Genomic DNA, 12230 nt, shown 5'->3' on the forward strand with positions numbered 1-12230 from the left:
AAAGGTGTCACAGATAAGATAGGTAGGATTTTTGATCGAATATATAACATAAAAAGTATATTTACGCCTTTTAAAAAGCTCGCGGCCTATTTTCGTTCCCCCAAGGATACTATTCCATACCAGTGCCCAGAGGTCTATAAGGTTGACTGTAGTTGTGGTAGCTCGTATATTGAGCAGACAAAACGAGCTATATCACAACTCATTAAGGAACATATCAGCGCAGTGAAAAATAATGACCCTAAGAAATCTGCGGTAGCCAAACCCAACCTTACTTCAGGTTGTAACCACTGGATTGAATTACACAAACCTCAGGTGATCTCCACTGAGCGTCATTACTTTCCTCATTTAGAAATAGAAGCAATAGAGATCAAGAAACATCCTAGGAATTTCAACAGAGAAGATGGTTTTAAGCCCAAACGTGGAATCCAGTGGTTAGTTTATACAAGTACAAAGTACGGTGCGTAATATTGTTAGTGTTGTGCGTCGTGATATGAAACCTAGAAAAGAATAAAAAGCACACTTTTATGATAAAATCAACTAAAAAGTAGAAAATAATTTTTAATCTAGGAATCAATTAATCAAACAATTAAGGAACAGTAAATAGTATAATTGTAAAAAAAGTGTGGGGTGATCCATTTATCAGTTTTCGAGAAGAGCCTTAAATTACGGAATCCTAAAAATCTTCTACAAGAGGGCATTATAGATATGTTTCACAACATTTGTTTATTTTCAAAACTAAAAATCACACTATAACAAAACTAAAAAGCAATAATTGTTGCAATCTAGTAACTTTGCGTTGAACTTTCTCAAAGGCGCTCGAACAATCTCGCCTCGAAAATAGTTAATCCTGAGGATGTTGATAAGGACAATGGTACGTAATTATTAATATCGTGTATTGTCATCGATTTTTGATAATTCTTCAAATTTTTGAAATAAACTGAACGTTCAAAGTGGATAGAAATCGGGTTCAAAGATTCCGTTACTTAGTTACATACATACCACATACATACAACCCAAGCGTCGCGTCGCGTCGCGAGCGGATGTGTGTAACATCGCTGACCATTGCCGCTTAATCCCGTCAATCTCGAACGAGATCTCGTCATATTATGCTTCTGGATTGATCCCGAAAAATTACACGGGATCTCGCGAGATCGGGATCCCGCGAGATCGGGATTGCATTCCCTAACATACATACAACCCAAGCTAATAAAAGCGTGTTAAAAACGAACTAGACGTAGGGTAGATAGATTAATCTAGTACTTGTCAACGGTGTTTCCCCACCTCCTCAGTTTCGCCGTGATCACGATCCATGCAACTGGGTCGAAATTTACTTGATATGCCTCGCAAATCTTAAAAAAATTGTACTTTAATCATACTTTTTTAGGGTTCCGAACCCAAAGTGTAAAAACGGAACCCTATTACTAAGACTTCGCTGTCTGTCCGTCTGTCAGGGCTATATCTCCGGAATAGATAGACACATGAAATTTTTACAGAGAATGCATAACGGTGGCCGCTATAACAAAAAATACTAAAAATAAAATAAAGTTGCATATTAAAGAGGTTCTCTATACAACAAACCGGATTTTATCGGCATTTTCCGATCTAACTTTATAACCGTACTAGGAAGACGGTTAATTTTTTTGCAATCCGTTAACTACTATAACTGGTATTATAATAAATACAAATAAGTACCATAAAACATATTTTAATAAAGTTATTTTAATTTTATTGTACGTTATTTACGTATCATTCATCACTCCAACGCCATCTATTTTTGTATGACATAACTAGTTATGTCACACATAAATAGATGGCGTTAGGGCAAACAATACATAGGTATTATTGAAAATTTACCTATCAATCATCATCACCCCAACCCCATCTATTGTTGTGTCATATAACTAAGTATTGTTGAAAATAATAAAATGAATAAAAATAAGTAAAAATGAACATTTGGTGGTACGGAAGCCTTGGAAGTTTGATACGACGAAAAAATTGTAATACGTTATTCCACTGTAATATGCAGACACTTACTGTTGTGCACAACGAGCGAAGCAAAAAACACTACTCCCCGCCCCCCTCCCACTTTTTCGACAGCGTTAGCGCGCCAAGACCGATAATAATTGGGCTCGAAAATAAAAAATGGTTAAATTCTCTAACTTCTTATGAAAACAAATATTTTCGTTTTGTAATTGCATTTTTAACACGCTTTTATTAGCTTGGGTTGTATGTAGGTATGTATGTATGTATGTACGTAACAGTAACGGAATCTTTGAACCCGATTTCTATCCACTTTAAACGTCCAGTTTAATTCAAAATTTTGAAGAATTATCAAAAACCGATGACAATACACGATTTTATTAATTTTGTACCATTGTCCTTATCAACATCCTCAGGATTAACGATTTTCAAGGCGAGAGAAAGCGCCTTAGGGACAGTTCAGGCAAAGTTACTAGATTGATTTTTAGTTTTGAAAAATAATAATGTTACTTCCCTATAACTCAAATGTACTGAAACATATCTATAATGCCATCTTGTAGAATGATTTTTCGGATTCCGTACTCAAAGGGTAAAACGAAACCCTCCGCTGTCTGTTCGTGTGTCACTGGGCTTTATCTCTTAAACCGTAATAGATACATGATTTTTTTACAAACGATGCATAATGGTGGTCGCTATAACAACAAATACTAAAATTAATAAAATAAATATAGTTCAAAAAACTAAAAAACACGCTTTTATGATAAAATCAACTAAAAAGTAGAAAATAATTTTCAATCTAAGAATCAATTAAGGAACAGTAAATAGTATAATTGTGGAAAAAGTGTGGGGCGCTTTTCGAACTTGATAAATGAAGCACCCGACGCTTTTTTCGCAATTATACTATTTACTGTTCCTTAATTGATTCCTAGATTGAAAATTATTTTCTACTTTTTAGTTGAGTTTATCATAAAAGCTTGTTCTTTTTTAGTTTTTTGAACTATATTTATTTTATATATATTTGCTTATGTATGTATGTTATTATATAAAAAAATTGTCGACCTATGTGATTAATCCATTGATGCATACATTCATACAGATGAAGCTAAAATTAAGTGTGTAATATAATCTGTGTACATTCGATTGTCTAGGGGTCTGTTAACTTACGAGTACACTACACTGTATTTCATCGCTAACTTATCAAATGCACAAACCATAGTAATCAGTGAGCAGTCAAAGAAAATGTACAGACAAACAAACGATCAAAACTTCTCACATCTTTGAAGTATAGATGCCAATGAAGAAAAAGAAAGAAACTTTATTCGAAAATAAAATAAGAAACAAGATTTGTTAAATTCAAAACTAGCAAGACCATTATCTTAAAACGTCAACGGTTTGCTACAGAGGCAACTCTATACCCTAAGTTCCGTTTTTTTTCATCCCACTTTGCGGGCAACACCGGGGTCGTCTAGACGCTCATATCGATTTTCCCAAACCTTAACGCCCTGCCTATTCATTCAGTTCCCCGTACGCGTTACCATCGTCTATCGAATTGTATAAAGCGTTTGGAAAATCTTACTACTAAGTATCGGTGGAGTTTTAAAAATTCTAGACTTACTTTACTAGACAATAACTTTTAGTGTAACAAAGTTCAGTTCGTTATAACTTTGTACCGACAGTTGCGTGATACCGGTGACCATGTCCAATGGTAAACGGCCCATCTCTGACACGTTCTTCGCGGGTGAATTTGAGTGTATTCACAACATCTTTGGGGCCCCATCGAGACCTGGAGTATACGTTCTTGGACGGTAAGAATTAGTTTAATAAAAAATTGGTGAAAATTTACAGTTAATGATAAAAAAGATATTTTTTTACTAATGGATCTTTGTAGGGTGAAAGTAGCCACTTGTTCACGTTGTTGCGCGATGAATTAAGTAGGGGATGCAATGAAACTCTTTATTTAATGAGAATGAATCTTTCAGTATATTCGTCAAGAAGCTAAAATTTATTATTTTATGAGAGTATCATTTTATTGACGCTATTTGCAAACACGGGGAAGATTTTAAGTTGTATAAGGATTTATTTATTATAATACTAGTAGTGCACCGCGGTTTCACACGCGTTAAAAAGAAATCTAACAATGTCATAAACAAAAGAAATCGTCAAGACTAAATGGTCTTTAAAATTTGCCTCCCGGGGTCTAATTTAATTTCAAGGTTTTCCTTTAGGATATACAGTCAGATGCGTTTTATTATACCACGTTTTATAATTACTTCAGGGATACGCGGTCGAACGGGATAAAAAGTATCATATGTTCGTCTCCTGGTGCTAAGCTACCTCTCTACCAATTTTCAGCCAAATCGGTTCAGCCATTCTTAAGTTATGGAATAACTTCACGGAAACGCGGTCGAACGGGATAAAAAGTATCCTATGTCCGTCTCCTGGTTCTAAGATACCTCTCCACCAATTTTCAACCAAATCGGTTTAGCCGTTCTTGAGTTATAAATAGTGTAACTAACACGACTTTCATTTATATTTATATATAGATGTCAATAGTTATCGTTAATCAGCTGTTATATCCTAAGCCCAATGCTAGATTTCTAATTAATGAAGGAAGATGAAAAACAAGTTGTGGAACGATTATTAATTGACTCTACTGTTTTTTCACACATGTTTCTCTAAATGCGGTAATCAAAACTGAAAATAAGGTTTGACAATACAAACGCTTAACATGTCTCGCGTTTATAAAAAAAATGTCACTCTACCTAGGTATATGACGAATATAACCTAAGGGCCAGTTCACATCTGGTCAGCCCGACTGTTTTATCGTTCATCAGTTGCCGAGTATGTTATTTTCACCTCTTTTCTTGTTATCGAGGGCGAAACCTTCAAAAGGCGTCCGGTGCCGTGGTAGCGACACAGAGTTATGTGGGATTATTACCGCACTAAAACCCTAGGTGGTGACTACGATAATGCGTCTCCAAAGGAACGACACCAGAATCCTCTTAGCACATTTCCTCGTCGGGCTCTGCCCAGGTGAGCGTGGCTTTCGCCATACCCACACCCACGAGATGTGTACGAGGGTACCGCCACCCTTCCCGGGGTCGATGGCCGGACGGTTCAAGCTCCCGCCACCCGCAACCCCGGAACCCCCCTCTGAATCGCCCCCTTCGCACTCCGCACCCCCTCTGACTCGCACAGTCGCGCAGGGGATACCGTAGCCCAATTCTTGTCCCGGAACTACAGGGACCTTATCTTTTGCACCAATGCAATGTCAAGCTTTTAGGGCCGACACTTATAAAAGCGTTCTAGGCCGCATCGCCGAAATCGGTAACGCCGCCTTTAGTAACACAGAAAGGAGAATGATCTTAGTGGGCCAAAATACTAAGTCTAGCCATAAATATTGTTAATGTAATGTTCGGATCGTTGGTAAGTATAACTGAAAGACGCGCGTTATGGTTGAACAGTTTATTCTTACTGACTGTCTTACAGTATGCGCACCACAGCTCCCCCTTTTTTTTAGATATATTTATAGGTAGGTTTATTTATTAATAACTAGTACGTGTCTTACAATCGTACGTGTATTTAACTGCATACAAAGCATAATATTAAACCTTTTACATTCTTGAAGCCGCATCACTTGACACCTTTGTGATAAAGTCACTGTTTCTGATTCTCACGGTAAACTTGCTTCGTTCGATTTTTATGTACCGTGATAGGTTTATTCTTGATTTCGAGAACAACGTTAGGTGATGCGTCTTTAATTATAATGTAAGGGCCCGTATACAATGGGTCCAAATTATAAGCTACTTCATTTTTTAACAATACTAAATCATTTTTATTATATTTTATGTCATTACAATTTTTATTTCTTTTACTTTTCTTAATGATTTACTTAAAACTAAATTATTTCTTGCATCTGTACATGTTCTTTGCATTCTATACTTTAATTCGCAATAGTAATTATTAAAATTATATAAAGGTTCTACTCTACCTCATTTTTCAAATTACTGGGTAGAATACAATTACGACCGCAAACTAACTCGAAGGGAGTGTAACGAGTTTCAGTGTGTACTGACTTATTGTATGCAAATGACCAAAACGGAATCCAACTGCTCCAAGAATAGGGTTGATTATTTGTGACAATGCGAAGGAAAGCACCGAGATTTTTATGTGAATTTTCAAGCGAACCAACACTTTCGTGGTGGTAGGCTGTAGCAGTTAGCTGATTAATATTTAGTAACTTACATGTATTTTTCATAATGCTAGAAATGAATTCAGTGCCCCGAATGCTAATTTATTATTATGGCAACAACCCCCCTTTTTTTTTCTTGGGGAAACGCTTCATGGGTTCCTCTCAACCGCGGGGGCAGCGGAGATGGTAGCTGCAACAAAACCCCGGCCCCCAGTTCCCGGCAGCCCCGCTATTCCTGGCTACGGTAGCGGTCACGGTTACGGTGGGGCAGGGGGTGCTAAGAATCTCCGGCAGAAATCGGGCTACCATAAACGACGACTGCTGCACCTGGCAACATATAACACCAGGACTCTGAGGAACGATGAGAAGATATATGAGCTGGAAGAAGAGATAGGCAAGTTAAACTGGAGTATTATAGGGTTGTCTGAAGTCCGAAGACATGGGGAGGACTCGACGATCCTAAAATCCGGTAATTTGCTCTATTACCGGGAGGGCGAACATCTCCCAACGAAAAGTCCCACGGTGGTGTCGGGTTTATCGTCAACAAGTCCCTCGTCAACAACATAGTGGAGATCAAGAGTGTGTCGCCAAGGGTAGCATACCTTATACTCAGAGTATCTAAAAGGTACTCGCTGAAGGTGATACAGATATATGCGCCGACATCGACACACTCTGACGACGAGGTTCAGGTTATGTATGAGGACACATCAAAAGTCATAGATACCTTAAAATCGTACTTCACGGTTGTGATCACGGGACTTCAATGCAAAACTAGGTGTCCAATATGGCGATGAGTCGAAGATGGGACCTTTTGGATTTGGTCATCAGAACCATTGAGGCCACTTGCTGGCTAACAAGGATTTAGATTTTCCTTTTCCAAGGGAAAAGGAAAGATTTTATATGATGAACTCCTTTTTCAAGAAGAAGACTCAGAGGAAGTGGACCTACCAATCAACTTCGAACTACCAAAAACGAAAAGTTTTGAAGTATGTGTATAGTTCTCTACAGTTAGAAGATATATTAACAAAAACATTATGCGCTCCTAAGTTTTAAAGCCAGAGACCAATTACTTAGTCCTTATTTTTTATATTGAAGTATTAGAAATTAAATTATTAAAATTAATATTAAATGAATATTAAAATATTTTTAAAAAAGTAGCTGACGGAGATTTAAGAGGAGCTGAGACTATCCTTTTTTTCTAATGATTCACCTCCCGCTCCCGATTTACCTGCTATTATATGTATAATATTGCAGCACCTGAGGCTTTAGGCTGAGGCCTATTGCTTTAACCCATATAACGAATTAAGTTTACATATTTACCCTTTGGGTGCCAACACATTTTATTTTTGGCTTTTCCTTTGGTTACAATTCTTAGAAAATGCTGCAAAGCATTTTAATAAAAAAAAAGAATCTGTTGTTTCCTTTAAACTATAAGTATAAGTAAATGATAATTACTTTAAAGGTGGACTTTACTTGACTATAAGCCTTTATATATGTTGTCTCTCGTTCGGGCTGTGCTATTATCTCAAACATGTGTTATGAGCCCCCGTAAATTTTTGATCGGGTTAAGATCTGGGTTCTTTGGTAGAAGCGGAATTTCAGTGATCAGGTTTTAATTTTCATGAACCCACGTTTTGCACAACCTGGCAGTATGTACTGGACTAGTGCCATGAATTAAATTTATGGGGGAGTAATCGTTTAAAATTATTTGGGCTGTGGGTAATAACATCTCTTCCAAAATTTCTACACTACTTATATATTTCAATTAATTCCCCTGGACCACTTGTGCTCATCCACCCCCCGAAACCAACAGAAATCCGACCACTAGTCCTATTTTCTATTAAGCGCCTCTCTTGATAACGTGTTTTATTAGTCCTCCATAAAGTAATGCCATCTTCAGAAGACGTAAAGGTCTTCTCATCGGAAAAAACGACCTTACTGAAATCATTTTTTTTCATATAGTACTGCGAATTCTAGTCGTTGTTGTTTATGCCGTTTAGTGGACGGTGCTATATTTATAATTTGGGTAATTGGATTTAATCTTATTCTGTAAATAAAGTCATTGTCCTAAAACCTGCAAGTTGTCTTTGGTCTTCCGGATTTTTTTTTCATCGACGTCTCCTTCTTCTGCCGAGACGAAACAATCGTGAAAATAAATAGTCAAAGACTAACTTGTAACCACAGAAGAGTCAATAAGTGACATTATTACATATTGCGTTTTAATTTATGCTTTTTTTGTTTTGTGTTTTTGTGGCCAATCTAACATGATCACACGTGTCTATGGGCGGTAGTAGCTACTTACCATCAAGTGTACTGAATGCTCGTGTGTTATTCGTTATTCGTCCCGGTGTATAACCAAACTAATTTTAACTTAAATATCCAAAGACACATTTATGAATAATATTTAAGATTAACAAAAATACATCGCCTTGTATGCCACTACAAAGTAAAAAATAATTTAATGAAGTTCTGAAGTCGTTGGATCATTTTTTTACCTTTTTATTGATGACACTCTAACATTCGTATAACGAAACTCCAAAACAGTTTCCTTATTATTGGCCACTTTCTGAGATCTTAAAAGGTAAACTGTTCAGAGGACCGGTTCAATTGGGCCATATTCACTTATTTAGAGATAAACCCGATCTAAGAAATACTAATAATATGTTTTTGGATCACAAACGATACCCAAACAGTGGGAAGGCTAGACGCGCTTTGGTAAGATGATGTCATCAGTAAGAAATGGCGTCCGCCGTTCGGGAAAATGAAATTTTCCCCAAACAAATGTTCTCACAAAAAAAGTAGTTCTTATAATATGTTTGTTGCAATAAACTGAATAGACCTAGGTGCCAGCACTGTGCAATCAATACGGCCAATGGTATAAATGCGCATGCGGGAATTCTCAAAGTGAAGTTGGACGAATGCGGGAATTCGCGACTTTTGCGGTCTCTGGACGCATCAGGACGTCAATACTGCATACGAGCAGAAATTGTTTTATAATCGAGGAATAAGTAACGCGATCGCGTCATATTAGCGACTTGATTCTTTAAGATCAAGTGCGCGTTTGGCTCAGTAGATTTATTGTGTTTCTCAACTGCCACTTGTAGCTCAAGGCTACTTGTAAACGAGCTTGAGGCAGGCGAATTCTATCTACTACTAATCATGCCTAAGGATAAAAAACCTGCTGACAACTACGAAAATCGAGCCAGAAATTACCCGGGCGTCCGTATATGGCCGCAGAGACACGGGCGCGTATTTGTTCCAGCTCGGTAAGCATAAACATTAATTTATTATGTTATACGCTTCTTACTTTGCTACTATTTATTTACATTTTATACCGATATTGATGTACTTATTTAGTTTATAGATCTTACGGACAACGTACGCTATAGATGTATTTCTTTATTTTTGTAATAAATTTTGCGGAATATATTCTATTGGGTGAGGTCAAGTCAAACAGACCTCCTGAGTCAAACAAAGTGTCTTAAGTTACGATCGTATCACGCGATTTTTTTTTCTTGTAAAGTATAACATCACGATAATAATACCACTTCACTAAATCTCGGGTGTTTGGTATAAAGCTTTCAAATTGAGGTCTCAAGAATCTATTCGATAGCGACGACTGTTTTAGTACACAAAACTTTAAACTGGAATGAAATCTTGGAAAATCTTTATGTCTAAGTTCAACTTAATGAGAGGCCACCACCTGGCGATCTGAGATCGATTAATCGAAGAATCGATCTTTTCGAAGTTGATTGAATTTGTTATAGACATTTTGTTGCTGGCGGATACGTATTACAGTGCTTGTTTGGTCCTGATGACCTTTTTTTCATTATATTCATCCTTTTTAGCTGATAAGATCAAAGATCTCTTTTTCGAACGATTCTTTGCGCCTCATTTTTTTATGAATCGATTTATTGCACTTCGATTCAAATCGATTCAAGAATCAATCGGTTTCGGAAAGAATCGCCCTACCATCGCCAGACCTATTTCTGCCTAATGCAGTGTTAAGTGCTACTGTGTTCCGCTGCAAATTTGAGGGAAATATACTCATCCAAGGCATTCCAGTTTAGTATGCTGGGGTAGCAATGCATCTGTGGCCATCCTCAGGTAGGATGGGTACCCAAATGTCCATGGGTTGACGCCCACTTACCGTCATGCATGTTCATTTGCTACATTATAAATAAAGTAACCGCCATCAAGTTGGATTATCTTGGTGCTCAATCTTTGTGAATGAGATACCCATGAAATGAAGCTACAGGGAACCTATTCCCTCTTCTACTCACCAGCAATACCTCCAGTACAAGTAAATTTAAACTGTTGCAGAGCTAATAAATGTGACAGAATACCGAGTAACACAAAGAGACCACATCGAAACGACATGGAAATAGTTAGCCAAGTGCAAGTCGAATTCGCACACGGAGGGCTCCGTACCACCAACATTTTCATATTTTTATTTAGTATTTGTAATAACAACAGAACATATGAACATATGAACTGTCTACCTACCTACCTCGGTTCAATAGATAAAGCGAAAACCGTCGAGTAATAGCGGTTTTTGTATGGCGACCCCATTTATTTTCATTTTTATTTATAGTATTTTTTTTATAGCGGCCATTATTATGCATCCTCTGTAAAAAAATCAGGTGTCTAACTATTACGATTCAGGAGGTAGAACCCTGTGACAGACGGACTGACAGCGAAGTCTTAGTAATAGGTTTCCGTTTTTACCCTTTGGGTACGGAACCCTAAAAATGGAAAGAAATATCTCATGAAAATTAGTATACAATGTCATTTAAGAGGGGAACAACACATGAATACTTTGAGAAAACGTCATAAATCTTCTTAATTATGACCTAATTTATAATAAGACTTGCACATTATAAGTAGATATTGTGATAGACTTGAATTCGATAATAACGATAACAATATTGCCAAACAATGCAAGTATTGTGTTCTCAAAATTTTTATAAAATAAAAACTAAGATAATAAATAAATAATATAAATTTCTATATTTTACTTGGTGCAATCATAAAAATATAGTCGGGTTTCTTACAAACTGTTTCTAAATTGATTCAATTTTATTTCCTTAGCACTTGTTTACTGTTTTTCTTAGGGTTCCGCACCCAAACGGTGAAAACGAAACCCTAACATTAAGGGTGGGCTGCATATTGTAACTTTAACATTTACAAAAGCCTAACCAACCGTCAAATCCATTGTTAAAAAATTAATTAGTTGCACCAATTTAGTTGAGGTTGAAATGACGTCATAACTATAACTTAACGTTAACCGCTCGATTTCGATCGGTTACAGTTGTTGTATTTGTCAAGTTCCCTATCTGTCAGCGTCAACTGAAAATTGTGGTGACAGCGACACAAATGACATTACTGACAAATAAATTGGTGCAACACAGAATGGTCACATTCCATCGTTATCGTAAAAGTTATTGTTATATTTGACTTTAACGCAAACTTTAAACGGGCTTCGATACAACCCACCCTTAGATTACACTGCCTGTGTGCCTGATCGTCTATCGCAAGACACTGTCTTTTGAACCGTAAAAGATAAACACGTGATTTTTTTACAGAATACGCATAACGGGGTCATCAATAAACACTAAAAAAAGCTGCATAACAAATGGTAGTCACCATAAAATAAATCGATAATAACGACACTTTGACTGTCAAAATTCATCTAGCCGTTTGTTAGATCCGATGGTATAAAGAAAGACAAACAAACATATTTCCTGAAACACAATTTCCTGTAACTCAGGAACCAGGCTTCAAACTTCTAAAATGTACTTACAATTTTTGTGTCAACAAAAGTTATTATTATTATTAATTCAAGATACCCGCAAAATACATAATTCTCCTTGGCAGTCGGGCAAAAATACAAAATAAACGAAAATTAGGGCGATATGATATGACTGTTAGGAACCCTCTGTGTGTAATTTCGACTGGCACTTGGTCAATTATTATGCAGTTAGACTCCTGGCACTTTGTATCATGGTCTCATAAAATATATTACACAGGGCAGACAGGCAAAAAACAACTTTTACAT

At 36.8% G+C, this 12230-nt stretch overlaps 1 protein-coding gene across 2 annotated transcripts in view; it reads left to right on the forward strand.

The window, feature by feature from the left end:
- Positions 1 to 3477: 3477 nt before the first annotated feature.
- LOC140743229 (uncharacterized) overlaps positions 3478 to 12230 on the forward strand; it is a 53016-nt gene continuing 44263 nt past the window's right edge. The window contains exon 1 of one of the 2 annotated variants that reach the window (XM_073074347.1): positions 3478 to 3785. In XM_073074347.1, coding sequence (XP_072930448.1) covers positions 3676 to 3785 — 110 coding nt within the window. In that variant the 5' untranslated portion in view covers positions 3478 to 3675. Of the gene's footprint in view, positions 3786 to 9124; positions 9439 to 12230 lie in introns of those variants that run through there. The other variant, XM_073074348.1, reaches the window with a different exon arrangement.

The sequence above is a fragment of the Epargyreus clarus genome, unplaced genomic scaffold (genome assembly GCF_041222505.1).
Source record: "Epargyreus clarus isolate Ecla_fem2 unplaced genomic scaffold, WU_Ecla_fem_2.2 ptg000007l, whole genome shotgun sequence".
Classification (NCBI taxonomy): domain Eukaryota; kingdom Metazoa; phylum Arthropoda; class Insecta; order Lepidoptera; family Hesperiidae; genus Epargyreus; species Epargyreus clarus.